General features: G+C 40.3%; 1 protein-coding gene across 5 annotated transcripts in view; it reads right to left on the reverse strand.

Moving 5' to 3' along the window:
• Positions 1-17,248, reverse strand: part of tenm1 (teneurin transmembrane protein 1) — a 704,577-nt gene that overhangs the window by 589,670 nt on the left and 97,659 nt on the right. For all 5 annotated transcript variants that reach the window (XM_080187425.1, XM_080187422.1, XM_080187424.1 and 2 more), the window contains exon 2: positions 12,615-12,875. In XM_080187425.1, coding sequence (XP_080043551.1) covers positions 12,615-12,875 — 261 coding nt within the window. The remainder of the gene's footprint in view (positions 1-12,614; positions 12,876-17,248) is intronic.

Raw genomic sequence — 17,248 nt, forward strand, 5'->3', positions numbered from 1 at the left:
ATATAACCAGATCCTAGAACAAATAGATCATAAGTTGGAAGATAATCAGTAGGTGAATAAAGTAACCCTGAGAGTACAGGAGCTCAAGAAGAAGCAAACATTTTGAAACATTAAAATAAAACAACAGCTTGTATCTATATTTTGCTTTTAATATAACATTCCAAGATGTTCCAGAAAAAAAAAGCTATTCACTTTTGACACTGAACCACAGAAGGTGACATGAGGGCAGATAGCCAAAATCCTAATCATAGAATCTCAGCAGTGCAGAAGAAGGCCATTCGGCCCATCAAGTCTGCGCCAAGTCTTCAACAGAGCATCTTACCCAGGCCCTATCCCCAAAACCCCACTTATTTTCCCTACATCTGTCAAACCTACACAGCTTGGGAATCTCAAGGGCAATCTACCTAACCACCTAATCCACATATCCTAAGACCATAGGACCATAAGACATAGGAGCAGAATGAGGCCATTTGGCCCATCGAGTCTGCTCCTCTATTCAATCATTGTTGATAATTTTCTCATTCCCATTCTCCTGCCTTTTCCCCATAACCACTGATCGTCTTATTAATCAAGAACCTATCTATCTCTGTCTTAAAATACACAATGACCTAGCCTCCACAGCCTTCTGTGGCAAAGAGTTCCACAGATTCATCACTCTCTAACTGAAGAAATTCCTCCTCACCTCTGTTTTAAAGGATCTTTCTGCCTGAGGTTGTGCCCTCTGGGTTCTAGTTTTTCTTACTAGTGGAAACATTCTCTCCACGTCCACTCTATCCAGGTCTCGCAATTTCAAAAAGATTCGCCCTCGTCCTTCTAAACTCCAACGAGTACAGAACCAGAGTCCTCTATCGTTCCTCATACAATAAGCTCTTCATTTCGGGGATCACTCTTGTGAACCTCCAGTGGGCCCTTTCCAAGGCTCGCACATACTTCCTTAGACACAGGGCCTAAAACTGCTCACAGTACTCCAAATGGGGTCTGACCAGAGTCTGACACAGACTGAGAAGTACATTCCTGATCTTGTATTCTAGCCCTCTCAACAAAGAAATTGCTCATCTTTGGACTGAGAAAAGAAACCAGGGCACCTGGAAGAAACCCACGCAGACTCAGGGAGAACATACAAACTCCACAGAGACATTCACCCAAGGCGGGAATTGAATCTGGGTACCTGGTGCTATGAGGAAGCTGTGCTAACCACTGTGCCACCTGAATCAAATAGGTTTTAAGAAGCATCTTTAAAGAAGATAATAAAAGGAGTGAGGGGAGGAATGATTTCCTAAGGGAATTTTAGAAACTTGGATCCACACAACTGCAGACATTGGTCACCAGTCGGTAGAGCAAATTTTGCTGAGCTAGAAAAGAAGTAGTCAAAGAAGGAATAGACAATGACTGAACCTGGAGGTTTTTGTAGCAATGTAATGGGAATATCAGAAATTAATTAAACCAGATACATTTAATGATCAGGGGTTTGGTTTCATAAAGGAATGAAGAAACAGAAAAGTAAGCGATATAACCATGTATATCAGGAACAACTGGAAGGTAAAGGAAGTTAATCCTGGGTAGAGGTAAGCTTTAGAAAGAACTTCTTTGAATATAAGCCAAATGTGGAAAAAAAAATCCCAGTTAACGCTTTAGACTAGCAGCTCAATGCCAGAAGTTTTCTCTTTGAGATGAAAAAGAGGTATGTGAAAGCAGACATGTGTACTTCAATAAGTGCAACCCAAGTTAAATTGGGAACACAGAGCTGATTAAGAGTCAATGTGATTGAATGTAACGCATTACTACTTCATGACTCAGTGCACAAAAGATGGCATGAGGAACAGTGATGATTGACCTGGTATTTGTAAATGAGCCAGTGCATAGGTAATAGAAGCTGAATTAACAGTATGTTACACTGTGCGCATGGAATAATCCATTTGAGCATGGGATCAAATTCAATACGAGACTGTAAGCAACTTTAAAACATCTAAATTCAGCAATAGGAGAACACTTAAAATGCTCAGGTGTTCAGTGAAAGATAACTGTGACTCCTTTAAAAGGACAATTCGGTTTTAAATCAAAAGAATTCTAAAGTTTATATATTAGTATCACATGTAGGACTTGTTAACATCCCAATGAAAAACTGTGAAAATCCCCCTAGTTGTCACGCTTTGGCTCCTGTTCAGGCACACTGAAGAAGAATTTAGGATGGCCAATGTACCTAACTAGCACTGGATAAAAGCAAATTTCCGCGAATGCTAGAATCTGAAACCACAAGAGAAATGCTGGAAAATCTCATCAGGTCTGGCAGCATCTATAAGGAGAGAGAAGAGCTGATGTCTTGAGTCCAGATGACCCTTTGCCAAAGGTTTTGGGAGGAAACCGGAGTACCCGGAGGAAACCCACCCAGACTTGAGGAGAACGTGCAGTTTCCACAGAGACAGGGACCCAAACTGGGAATCAGACCCAGGTCCTTGGTATGGTGAGGCAAAAGTTCCAGTCAGCACTGTGCCACCATGCCACCCTAATAATCTTTGGTGTGGAACTTAGCGAAATGTTAATGTTAACACCCCTGCCCGCACTTCGGATTAGTTTGGGGTTGGGATTGTGGCACGAAGCAGGAATGGAGGCCAGCAGCAGCAAACTGCGTGCCTGTCTGTCTCTCATCTAGACCCCAAATCTTCTAAAAATCCAACCCCAGGAGTCAGGCTTTGCAACAGCTCTCCTAAAATCGAAGTGCCCCGACCCAACACTGAAATCAATGTTGAGCAGCAATAAAATTTAAGAACCACTGCTCTTCTTCTTCATTGTTGAGCCAGGATATGATCCCAAATAATACCCCTTTGAGTGTCTAAAGGAGGCCTGAAGTATAGGAAGTGCAATCAACAGTTTTACCAGCAAGAGAGAACCTAACAACCTCCCCTTGACTTTCAATGGTATTACCATTGCTGATGTTCCCATTATCAACATCCTGGGGATTACTATTGGTCATAAATTGAACTGGACCTGCTTTATCAATACTGTTACTACAAGAGCAGGTCAGAAAATAGGAATCCTGTAGTGAGAAACTCACCTCCTGATTCCCCAAATGTCCACCATCTACAAAGCACATGTCAGCAGTGTGATGGAATACTCTCCCCTTACTTGGATGAATACAGCTCCAATAACAGTCAAGAAACTGGACACCATCCAGGACAAAGCAATCTGCTTATCTGGCATCCCATCCACAAAATATCATTCCCTCCATCACTGATAATGGCAGTAGTGTGTCCTACCTACAAAAGGCACTGCAAGTTTTCCTTACACTACGCCTTCCAAACCCACAACAACTAACATTTAGAGGGACAAGGGCATAAATGCACCCGCTATGATGCATATCCTTCACCTGACCAAATCTCCAAAAATGATCAATACTGATACAGTATGAAGACTGAAAAGTTACTGTCCCATGAAATCGTTCAGCTCTGGTAGCATGAAAATAAAAAAAAAACAAGAGCCACCATCCAACAGTGTGCATCTTTCAACATGATTCAATTTGTATATTTTACTATGGCTACCAACCAGCCAGTTTCACGGTATGGAGATTTTAGAATAGGGAAATCAGACAGAGAAGGAGAAGTTTTTACATTCTCCAATTTGTACCCTTATGAGAAAAATGGTTGTGAGAATTCCTTTCCTAAAGAAAGTTATTGAGCAAGATTGGGGAAACATGTTCAGGAGATACTTAAATCCATTTCTGGAGATTAACTCAAAGTTATAATAAAATGCCAAAGGCGAGTGAAAACAGATGAAGATATAATATAACAACTATAGAAATATTGGGGTAGATTTCTCATTGCTACGATAATGTACAAGAATGAAAATCTGGCTGGGAAGGTTGCAGATTCCTTACAAAATGTAATGGAGTTTTCTTCCATTCATTTCAAGAGAAGGCAAACCAGAAGTTTCTGCTACGCATGGATCATCCTCTGGCAGATCTTTCTTACTGCATTTTACACAAGCCATACTTAGCCCCCAGGTGGCAAAAAATGAATGATGATATTATATCTGAAAATAGGGCAGGACTGCAAGTAAAAGTTCTGATTAAAAAATATTCTGGAGGGATAGGGTAGGTTAAAAAGGAGAGCTGGCAGATTGTGTCCACCTTTCAAAGAGGGGCGGTGATGGCATAGTGGTATTACTGCTAACTTATTAATCTAGAAACTCAGCTAAATGTCCTGGGGACTCTGGTTCAAATCCTGCCACAGCAGATGGTGGAATTTGAATTCAATTAAAAAAAACATCTGGAATTAAGAATCTACCGATGACTGTGAAACCACAGTCAGTTGTTATAAAAACCTGTCTGGTTCACTAATGTCCTTTGAAGAAGAAACTCTACTGTCCTTACCCAGTTTGACTCACATGCAGCTTCAGAGCCACAGCAATGTGGTTGACTCTCAACTACCCTTGGGCATCCAGGGATGGGCAATAAATGCTGGTCAGCCAGCAGTGTTCATGTCCCACGAATAGATAAAACAAAGGGAAGAGATAGCAGAGGCATTGGTGTGCTCATTAGTAAGAAAAGATTTAGTACTAGAAGTCTGGCAGAAAGCTAACTTTATACCATTATTTAAAACAGAAGGAAGATGTCTAAGGAACTATTGACCATATCATGGAATGATGTGAATAGTTCCCATGGTCACCATGTTATAAAAATGTTGTAGAAGCATTTGGAAAACTGGTTTTAAAGGATGATACCAGGAAGTCAAGATTATATGTAATAATGAAAGGAGTGACATGCAGACCTTCTTTTCTTTTAAAAAGGGAAAGTTAAGGGAAGACCTAATAGAGGTCTTCAAAATTATAAAAGGTATTGACAGAGTAGAAAGAATGTTTCCACATATGGGAAAGAGCAAAACTAGAGGATTTCAGTATCAGTTCATCACCAAGGAACTAAATAAAGGAGTCAGGAGAAATTTCTTTGCTGAATGGACGATGAGATCTTGGAATTTGTGAACAGAGTGTGGGTTGAGGAAAGTAACATAGATTTATTTCACTGGAGGATAACTAAACTTCTGAGAGAGAAGAAAATAGAAGAATATGCTTATAGAGATAGGTGAGGTAAGGTATACAAATTGTAAATTGCCATCAAACCTGACTGCAGAGGCCAGATCATTGAGTGCATTTAAGACAGAATTAGAAAAGTTCTTGATTGGTAAAAAGATCAAGGGTTACGGGCAAAAAGCAAGAGAATGGGTTGATAAATTTATCAGCCGTGGTTGAATGATGGAGCAGACTCAATGGCTTAATTCTACTCCGATATCTTATGGTCTTATGATTCAATGAAGAATGTAGGAGAGCTGCCAGGAGCAGCACCAGACATGGCTGAAAATAAGGTACCAACCTGATGAAGCTACAATGCAGGACTACATGTGTGCTGAATAACAAAAAAGAATGGATAAAGTTATCTCAGAACAAATAGATCAGTTCAAAGTTCTGTGATCATACCACACATAGATATGGATAATAGTGGACAATTAAACAACTAACTGGGGGAGGAATATGCACAAATATCCTAAAAAAAAGGAGTAGCCCAACACATCAGTATAAAAGATAAAGTAAAGCACATGCAGCTACCTTCAGCCAGAAGTGCTGAGTGGATGATCCACCTCATCCTCCTCCTGATGTCCTTAGCATCAGATGTTAATCTTCAGCCAATTCCAGGTGATATCAACTTATGACTGAACACACTGAATGTGGCAAAGGCCCTGAGAATAGCCTGGATGTAATACTGAAGACTTGTGCTCCAGAATGAGCTGTGCCTCTGGTCAAGTTTTTATGGTGCAGCTACAATATTTGCATTTAGGGCAGCATGGCGGCATAGGGGTTAACAGTGCTGCCTCACAGTGGCAGAGACCTGGGTTCAATTCTAGCCTTGGTTGACTGTGTGGAGTTTTTACATTCTCCCAGTGTCTGCATGGGTTTCCTCCCACACTTCAAAGATGTGTAGGTTAGGTTGATAGTTCATGTTAAATTGACTGTTAATGTCAGGGGGCTTAGCAAGGTAAATACGTGAGGTTATGGGGAAAGGGCCTGGGTGGGACTGTTGTCCACACAAGTTTGATGGGCCGAATGGCCTCCTTCTGCGCTGTAGTGATTCTGTGATTCTATAATTCTGTGAATGTGGTGATACTCCCTTTCATTAGCAACTCCTTAGATAATAAAGCAGTTTGTGTCCATGCAGGAAAACCTGGACATTTAGGCTTCAGCTGATAAGTGGCAAAACTTGTCATGCAAGTGAGAGACAATGACCACCCCCATAAAGAGAGAATCTAACCATTTTTCACCATTAACATCCTGCGGGTGCCAGTGACCTTGTATGTGTATTAAGTGAACCAACCATATAAATACTGTGGGCTTTCTCATCTCCTGATCCTCTGGACCATCCACAGGTTGCTTCTGTGATGAATTTCCCTCCAATTGCCTGGAAAAATGCAGCTCCAATAAACTCTCAATACTCAGCAAACAGAGGACAAAGCAGATTACTTGATCTGTGCCATATCCAACACTTCAAACATTCACCCCTTCTACTACCCACACATGACAAGTAGTGTGTGCCACGTACAAGTTCCACTGCAGCAACCCAATAAGTTTTCTTTGATAATACTTTCAAATCACGTAACACCTAACATTTAGAAGGAAAGGACAGCAGGTACATGGGAACTACACATCAACAAACCACTGACTTTGAACCATTCCTTCACAGTTGCTAGATCAAAAACCTGGAACTCCCTCCCTAAAAGCATATTGACTATAGTAGTTCAAGAAGGTCTTTCATATCTGCTCAAGAGCAATTATAGATGGGCCACCTATACTAATCTTACCTGTGGCACTCACACTTCATAAGTAAATAAAAATATATTAACTAGCTTTTAAATTGTATTCAGGTATGCATTCACTGGGGAAATCATTAATGTGTATAAATATTTATATTTAGGAATAGGCCAAAACTGTGGCTGTTAGATTGCTGGTGCATGATATAGAATATGTGTCTCTGTAAATAAAAGCTTGCAAGTATATAAAGGCTAGACTCCTGTTCTACCCTACCCTGGCTATCTGATTTATAATAGGACAGGAGGAGGCAGAAGTGGAGTGTAAACATCAGCATGGATTGCTGTGCTGAACGTTTTGTGTCTGTGTTATATATTCTGTATAAATTTAGTAACTCCATTAATCAAAGATTCCTTAGCACACTAGAACATAAGGGTGATACAGATGGTATGGTACAAGTAAGGGAACTGAAACTCTAATGAGAGTTTATTATAGATCACCAAACAGCGGAAATGATGCCGAGGAACATAAAGTCAACGAAATCATGATGATAGGTGACTTTACTTATTCGAAGATATATTGGGGTAAAAGTAATCTAACTAGCAAATTCAAGAAAAATTTCTGTAGTGGGTCCAGCAATTAGGTCAAATTGCTTTTAGTCCAAAAAAAAGGAATGAATGCTGGAAATTAACCGTTAAGAGTAGGTAAGCAGAATTTCCCTGGAATAGCATCCACAATTAAGTTGGATGTGAAAACTGAAAAAAAAGAGTCAAAGATAAGGTACATCACTGAAAATCAAGCAAATTTTAATGAGCTGAGAGGGAAACTAGCCCGCTAAAGTTGCAAAGAAAATTTAGTAGATAAACCAGATCAAACAAGATATGATTAGGAAGAGAGTTGACATATGCCCGCAGAATAAAGAGAGTGTCGCAGAATTTAAGATCCTTGGATAAATGGAGAAATGAAAATTTAAGTGAGACTTAAAGCAGAAGCACATGAAAAATTTAGGCCAAATAATTCAAAACCAAATTAAGCATAGTGAAGAAACTGAAGATGAGAAACATCGAAGAATGGAAAGAATGACTGCCAAATAACAAGTATCAGATTTTCTAAACACATACAAAAATGAAATGACAGACTAAACAGGATTCTATGTGCTTTAATAAGTGTAATTTTACAAATTAAGGCGAGGTTATCAAGATTTTTAGAACATGGAATGTTCTGCCAAAAGCAGGGGCGGCGTAGTGGCACAGCAGTTAGCACTGCTGCCTCACAGTGCCAGGGCCCTGGATTTGATTCCTGGCTTGGGTCACTGTCTGTGCACGTTCTTTTCATGTCTGCATGGCTTTCCTCCGGGTGCTCTGGTTTTCTCCTACAATCCAAAAGATGTGCTGGTTAGGGTGCATTGTCCAGTCTAAATTCTCCCTCAGTGTACCCGGACAGGCGCCGGAGTGTGGCGACTCAGGGATTTTCACAGTAACTTCATTGCACTGTTAATATAAGCCTACTTGTGACACTTATAAATTAACTTTAACATTTTAGAGCTGGAAGCAAATTGTATAATAGTTCTTAAAATGGAAGCTAATAAATGTTTGACAAAGAAAATAAGAGCATCAGTAATGGGACAATGTTGATAACTAAGTGAGGGGAGGGAGCTCAGGCGAGAGCAGTTCACTGAGACAATTTATAGTGGAGAATGGAAGCCAGAGGTTATCTTTGCATTCCAGGATTATACTGCAGTAGTGAATGGTTCTGATAGTGAGAGGTGAGTCTAATTTGTGCTTGATACGGTCCAACTTGACGCAGCAACTGAGAGCTAAACAAATTGTGCAGCACTCGGAACTGAGAGATCAAAGGTGGGCGCCACACGAGGAGGGACTACCAGGCTGGGAGAGAGCAAGGATTTTACTGGGGACAAGGGCAACAAAGACAAAGTTGAAGGATTGATTCAGCAGATCAACAACTGTAGAAATATTTCAGTGGAAGACCAAAGCTTGGACAGTTGGGAATGGCATATTGAAAGGACAGTTGCAAGTGACTGTGAGGAGAGTGTTCTGGGGCTGAAGCAGAAGGAATGATGTTGGAAGGAGGTAAATTTGCAAATAGTGTGGCATACAAGAAAGTGATCAAAAATGGCTCTATCTCATTGAGACTATGAGAGGAAAAAGGTCATTTCACAAAGCAAGGGCGAGGGGATGGATTTGAATATGATGTGGGAGAGTTTACATAGAGGGAATGATTATGAACAAGCAGTGAAATGAGAAGAGAGAAAATAAGTTGATCAGAGACGGAGGTTGAAATTATTGAGTTTGAGGGAAGAGAAGGATGGCTCAGCGAAAAAGTTAGAGTAAAGCTTTAAAAGACAGACTGAAAACATTTCAACATGTAGTCATTTAGTGCCCCACAAACAAAAAAAGTTAAAAATATATACCTTTTGTTAAAAAAAATGCACTGATATTAAGGCAAAATATTATGGATGCTGGAATCTGAAACAGAAAATGCTGGAAAATCTCAGCAGGTCTGACAGCATCTGTGGAGAGAGAATAGAGCCAATGTTTTGAGCCTGGATGCCCCTTCATCAGAGCATCATTCAGACTCGAAACGTTGGCTCTATTCTCTCTCCATAGCTGCTATTAGATCTGCTGAGATTTTCCAGTATTTTCTGTTTTTGATGCACTGATTTTGTTACTTAATCATATTTGAACATGCAATGTAGCAAATCTTCACACTATAGAAGCTAGAATAATCGGCTCTTCCATATGTATGGGACGGGTCATTTCCCCACAGGACTTTCTCTTTAAAAATACTAAGTTAATGCTAAATAATGAATGATTTTGTGATTTAGATTTATAATCACTGGGAATTGAATCAAGATGGCTAAATTCTTCTCAGTTAGGATCCTTAAGGATATTAACTCCTAATGTGAGGTAATAAAATTTTCATAGCCCAGTAACCACCTAATGCATTGGCATAATTTTTAACTACATGAAATACTTAAATAGTAACACTGTACGTCTGAAGTTTTGGACCTGAATAGGTTTATAATTTCATAAATATTAAAACAATTTGCACCAATTACCCTCTCATTCTACGCAGAATTTTGGTCATAATTTAAATCTCATAGTTCTATAAATACTTTATGTGCATTTGGATCTTTTAAGAGATGATCTAATAAAATTCTAGCTTTTTAAAGGAATGTTTGAATGACATTATCATTAACATTGTACTGCATAAAGCTAAATAGTTGAGAAATAAACTGCTAAATATTTGGTAAAAAGACTAAATGCAAAGTTTAAGTTTATTTATTAGCGTCACAAGTAGTTTACAATAACTCTGCAATAATGTTTCTGTGAAAATCCTCGGGTCACCACACTCCGGCACCTGTTTGGGTACACTGAGGGAGAATTAAGGGAGAATTAGGCCAATGTACCTAACCAACACATCTTTTGTACTATGGAAGGAATCCAGAGCACCCAGAGGAAACCCATGCAGACTCTGGGGGAACGCGCAGACTCTGCATAGTGACAAGCCAGGACTCAAACCCTGGCGCTATTAGGTAGCAGTGCTAACCATTGTGCCACCCATAAGCTGTCAGTACATAACAGGTCAGTGAGCATTTGAAAAAGATTGGTTGACTTCTTTTAAAATTAGAATTCTGACTCAATGTATACACCAGAAATGTTAACCTGAAATTGAATTGCTCCTGTAACCTGCAATGTATTGGCAGAATATTCTGTTGTAATTCCCAGTATGCACAGATTTGTTTTTGCATTTATTTTGTTTTAGGCTCTTGGTAATTTCTGAAGAGAACAACGTGGCATCCATTCAACTCGACATAACATAATTGATGGCTCAGCTGTTAAATGTTTCACTCAAGAAGCTTTTCTAGTGTTATACATTGCACATTGTGAGCACAGTCAGGGCTAAGGTGGAAATTTCCTTGCAGAATATTTGAAGGTGCATTAGTAAATTTAGAATTTTAATCCTAATTTTAACTTGGGATGGGAGTTGTGCACACAAAGGTCAAGGTGTGGGACAAAGGGAGCTTCCTCAACTTTGGAAACCTGACGCCAGTCGAAGACTTAACCTTCCAAGCTTCAACTAAATCGACTCTGTCAATATTGTGTGCCAAACAGTCAGCAGGTCTACGGAGAGAATGCAATGTCAAACAGTGCTGAAAGAATACTCTCTGGAACACCGATAAATGCTGGAAAGGAGACTTGTGTAGACTGGGATGTGAGATGTAATAATTATCCTTCCTTTTCAGGACTTCAAAAAAGTAAAGATAAGTAAAAACACATAGCTTTTTGACTTTCATTTGCCACCTGTCATTATTCCTGATAGGTAGCTCTGGCAGCAAATGCCAATATGCCAACACAGGTATCAAACATCTGTGTTGAGCTCTGATAAAGAGTCATTTAGACTCCAAACATTGACTCTATTCTCTCTGTACAGATGCTGTCACACCTGCTGAGATTTTCCAGCAATTTCTGATTTTGTTTCAGGCACGTGATTCGACTTGCCTGCTCAAAAGAACAGGAGAAAGGAAGTAAATCTTCATTTCACTCACCAAGCAGGAACCTAATAGGTTCAGAAAGGTGATAAAAACAACATATGCTGGAAATACTCATCTGTGGAGAGAAACTGAGTTCACGTTTCAGATCGGTGACCTTTCTTTGGAACTTTTGCTTTTGTATTTGGATCAGACAGGTTATATGCTTACATTACATCTGTCTTTACTTTCAATTGAGACCAGTGGAAAGTAAAATCAGATGGGCTGCAAAATGAACAACTGACCCATCCAATCTGATTAGTTTTCTATCAGATAGTTTAAGTTGTAAATTGAACTATCATGTTGAAATCAGAACCTCCAGGAAGACAATGACATGTCAGTGGTAAATCCCCACGGTCTTTTCTACACATTTTACAAGTGACCTTAAGACAATCTGGCATCCTATCAGCAAAATTGGCAAAAGATATTCAATTTTCCAAATAATTTCTTGACCACTGAATATCTTTTGCATGTTTCGATCTACACTTTTTAAGATTGGCACTGACTTTCCATCAGGCAAATGTTTGATACTTACAATCAATATATTTTGTGCATGTGGTCAAGAATGGCACCTATTTAATTATACTGATTTGTCACCATATTCATTCCACATTCCTTCCAATATCTTCCTTGTAAGAAAAGTCGGAAGGAAGAAATGAAAGCAAACCATTACATCAAATGAATCTGAGGTTATTTACCTCCTTCCATCCTCAATATTTTATTAAAAGTTCTAATACTTCCAAAAATATCTAACATCTCAAATGCAACTCGGACTTCACTAGAGACTGCAATCTGATCATGAATTGTTTCCTTTCTAAAATTAAAGGAGATACTGCCAGCAATGTACTGTAGCTGCAGCCAAGACCACAGAGCTCAATGGCTTACAAACTTACAAAATATGTTTTGCCTTTTGTCTTGTTAGAATAACAATAGAATCTGGTCAACAGTGCATGAATTGCTGTAACTCAAGATGATAAAGTAAAATTGGACGGGACCTGAGAAACATTTGACTGACAGCAAACTTTGGATGTACAAAAAAATGTAAATTATACATATATAATATATATAATTTAACACACAGTGGCTGGATTAGAATAGAAATCCTATTGTCATAATATTCATACAATGAATTGCTCTACAAGGTTAAACAAAACCATGCCTTCAATACCATGGAAAATAACTCCATTCCTAATGTGCATTTATAATTGATTTAATGTCACCTGAGGACATTGCAAAACATTATTTCATGGAACTGCTGAATTTTATTTCTTACCATTTTCTGCATCTGACTTCCTTTCCTGTTCAGTGTCAGTGAGAGAAAGCATCGAATTCGCACGGCTCGACAGACAAGAGCTATGTTCAGATTTGATTTCTCGCATCCACAATCTTAAAGCATGATCAGGAGATGCAGCCCCTTCTGTCTCGGTATCGACATCAGAGCCTATTATCATAGGATATCCATGCTGGGAAGGATCACACATATCTGTCTGGTACCCACCACATAACACTGGTGGAGTCTCACAGAATTCCAAAGCTGAAAGAAACAAAAGGAGAGGGAGAGAAAGACAAGACGGTGTGAGAATCAGGCACTGAGCTTATCAAAAGAACGCATCTGAAGACAGGTTAACAGGACAATATGACAAGCTGCTTTTCAACCTATGTAGTTGGAAGTCTTGGCAGACAACCTCTGCAGCTCAACTGAATAAAATTGGCAATGTCTTGACACACTAAGCACTCACGGATCAACATTTTGAAAAGGGGTTGTGTAAAAATATTCCTTTATTAGTTGAAAAATGAAATGGGGTAATTACTTGCCATAATCATAAAATCATACAACACAGAAGAAGCCCATTCAGCTTTTTGTGCTGTGAAATAGCAGTCTTACACATTGGTTTTGTTGGTAGCCTTGTAATCTCTTCAACCACATGTCCAAATCCCTTTTAAGATTCAATTAGATATCTTCTCTCACCTTTTCAAGTAGACGATTCCAGATCCTGACACTCCAGTGAAACAAATTCTCTTATTGTTTAAACAGAAAAGTCTTAACAGGCCACGTCCCACCCTGTTGTTAATTTCATCCAAGGCTTCTCCTAAACATTACAGAATCTTGCGGGTTCCTTCACTTCATCTGGGTCCAAAACTGGGTGAGCCACAGGTCTCTTTGACTGTCCGCAGTTTCCCAGTCTGGCACTTAAACTTCCAGACCTCTCTGTCTCTCTCTACCTTTCTTTCTCTCTCTACAAGGATTCCACTGCTGATCTTTTTCACTAACTTTGCCAGCCAGATCTTTAATTCCTCTTGAATTTGGAATTTTCATTCCAATCATTGGCTTGACACACAATTCCTGTTTCGTGTTTACAGATCAGAAACATCCCTGACCGTGAGTAGCCTCAAAACTTCTTGTTCTCATTGCTAGTGGTACACAACTGTTTTCTCATGGCCTTCGAATCTGACTGCCTGTTTCTGTGAGCAAAACACAGTATACCCAAAACAAATAATTTCTCCTTGCATAACCTGTCACCTTAGCAGTGTGGCATACATGGAATGTTGCAAACCAAGATTTAAACTAACTACCTTTTACCTTCAAAACAACCCTTTGATTCTGGGACCCACATGAATGATTTATCTCCAATGGAGGTAATGGCCCTCTTATGTGATTTCCTGGTTCCATCAAAAAACCTTTTTTTTACAAATTGCTGTTAGCTTCTTTGATCTGGGGAGCCTCCATGAATAATAGAAGCCTCTTTGGTGTCCTCTCTGACTTCATTGCACATTCTGAGGTGTCTTGAGAGAAACTGGTTCCTCCAGATAAATCCAAAGTACCATCATAATTCTAGGTGTAAAAACCTTTTATCAACATTCCAGCAATGTGATAAAACTCCCTCTTCGAAACAGTCCCCAGATCAATTTGAATTACACTCAGTTTAGTTGTTGTTTACCGGTTCTTCAATCAGATATTTTTATTTATCTACATTTAATATTTAGTTCTTAAAAATGTAATTTGGATCTCTAAAATACATGAATTATTAAATGAACACATTTGCGACAAAAACCTTTGGAAGGGATTGGGAGTAGATGACCCAGGAAGTTAACTCTCAGAATCCGGCACTAAACACTTGGCTCTGGTGCCACAAAAAGTTCAATAAGCTTGTACAGATAGTGAAGGTCACTGAATGCATCTTTAAAGGATATATCATGCTAACCTCCCAAACTGTATCATTGCACTGTACACCCATTTCTCACCTATCAACAGCCCTTGCAGTCGGGAGTCAGGCCTAACATTTGCAGGCTCTACCTCACTGGCACACTCCTTCTCATTATAACAGCCTCACGTTCACCTCATGCTACAAGTACATACCTTCACAGGCACACATACAACTCCTGAGCCCTTTGAAGGAAATGGTATTGTGCATCACAATTCTAGTTGTGACAAAGTCTTTTGCATCTGATGTATATTGTCTTATGTCCAACTCAAATCCCACTTCACCTTCATCTTGCTCTCTGGCATGGAGTACACGCAGTTGATGGTGTGATCATGAACCTCTTGCTTTCCCTTCTATCGGTTTCCCTCATCCCAACCCTCGCCTTCCAATTTCCTGCTATCAGACACCCAAGAACTGTGGCTTGCCCAGCTCCAGCAGCCCAAGGAGAAATAGAGAGAGCAACAGCATTGAGGAAGAGACTCTATAACATGATCTGACATTCACAGCCACCTGCTCAGATACTGGCGCTGTATATACTTTGTAGGCTACATGAGGACTGGGATGAGCACATGATGAGTCACTGGGCAGCAGTGGATTACAACCATGCCAGGGAAAGGTCAGTGTGTGTATCAGCTCACTGGGGGTTAAGATCAGAAACAAGTTACTGTTGCTACAGAGGAATCAGATGAAGTTGTTGATGGGCAGGCTGCAAGTGAATGTTGATGAACATGCTGTGTTGGAGATGCTGAGTACATTGGCAGGCAATCAGACAGCCTCTTGTCACTGTCAAGTAGCATGAACAAGCTTAGCTCAAAATGTGGTGGAGAGCATTTTTTACACCATGGAAGTGGTGCCAAGTTCCATAACAGCAGGAAAAGACCTAGCTATGATACCACATCCTGCAGTTGCTAACTCAACTTAAACTGGAGCACAGGCAGAAGTCACCCAACAGTGCTGCAGTGGAAGCTCTGACTACAATCATGAGATCCACTCTCTCTGTCACACAATTTCAGACTGCTGCCAACATGGCCATTGATCTTCATGCTCAAGTGTGCAGGCAGGCTCTCTCAATTGTCAACCAATCTGTCTCCAAAAGATTGCTAAGATTGATGAGGGATTATTATTGGTACAATGAAGACAAAGGATGATGGCATTCACCTATCAATGTCACTCTGCCTCTGCCCTTATTGGTGCCTCTCAGCCAGCCAGCCTAGACTGCTGTCACCCATACCAAGATGGTTCTTTCTGAAATGAACTCTTTACACTCAGAAGTGCTCAAGAGGATCCTGGAGGGCCATCCCTCACTGAAAATCAGCAGCCTTCCATAGCTATGCAGGAGCCATTAGGGTAGAACTATGTAGGAACATGAGGCCAAAGGTACCCAACAGACTGGCAATTAATAATTACATAAGGGTGACTAGTTCATTTCTGTTAGTTACATTCTCTGTATTGTTGGATAAAGGTATTCTGGGAAAGTTATTAGTGGCTTTTTTGTAAAAGCTTAACCGAGTACACACTGCGACGCAGGTGGATGGGAAGGTGGGGTATTGCGAAAGTATGGTGATGATAGGATGATCTTTTAAGGGATGTGGAGTCTGATTCAGTGCTCACATGAACCCATGCAGTGCGAAAGGGTCCTGAATAATTCCTCGCAACCTTCTTTTCTTCATCCTTCTGCCCCTGAGCTGATCTCTGTGTACCTGGTGGGTAATGACTGTGATTGTGCTATTATGATGATGATGTTGTGGACAGTGCAGCATAACCTCTGGAGCTGTACCCTGGAGAGTACTGTGGTCCAGCAGTCCAGGCAGCTGAATCGCTGCTCAAGCAGCGATTGTTTGTTCCACTAGGTCTCCGGTAATAGCATAAGTTTTCATTGTACACCCATTCTTTAGCATGTTCGGGTGGCACAGCAGTCTTCATCAAATAACTAGAGGGAGTATGCCTTGTCTGACCCCATGATATAGATAATAATGACTGCCTTAGGATAAAGACATCTTGACAGCTGCCAGGATGATGGACATCCATTGACTTTAAGATGGCATAGGGGACACTTGCTTTCATCGGTTGTCGTATAGAGCAAAAGAGCAAGGAGATAATGTTAGAGTTATACAGGGTGTTGGTTAGGCCACAGCTGGAGGATTATGTGCAGTTCTGGTCATCTCACTAGGGCGGCATGGTCACACAGTCATTAGCACTGCTGCCTCAGAGCACCAAGGACCCAAGTTCCTGGCTTGGGTCACTGTCTTTGCGGAGTCTGTGCCTGTGTGGATTTCTTCCGGGTGATCTGGTTTCTACCCAACGTGATGATTAATTGTATTGGCCATGCTAAATTCTCCCTCAGTGTACCCAAACAGGTACCGGAGTGTGCCTACTGGGGAATTTCACTGTAACTTCATTGTCGTGTTTATGTAAGCCTACTTGTGACAATCATAAGTAATTTTTTTAGGAAGGTTGTGATAGCAATAAGGGAGTACAGAGGAGGTTCACCAGGATGTTGCCTGGAATGGAGTATTTGAGCTATAAGGAGATACTGGATAGGTTTGGTTTGTTCTCTTTCGAGCACAGAAGGCTGAAGGGGGAAATGATCAAGGTGTATAAGATTGAGGGGTATGGTCAGGGTGAGTAGAAAGCAGTTGTTCCGTTGGTTGAGGAGTCAGTCACAAGGGGTCAGCATTTCAGTGTAAGTGGCAGAAGATTCAGT

The sequence above is a fragment of the Carcharhinus amblyrhynchos genome, chromosome 4 (genome assembly GCF_965287045.1).
Source record: "Carcharhinus amblyrhynchos chromosome 4, sCarAmb.v2.hapA, whole genome shotgun sequence".
Lineage (NCBI taxonomy): Eukaryota > Metazoa > Chordata > Chondrichthyes > Carcharhiniformes > Carcharhinidae > Carcharhinus > Carcharhinus amblyrhynchos.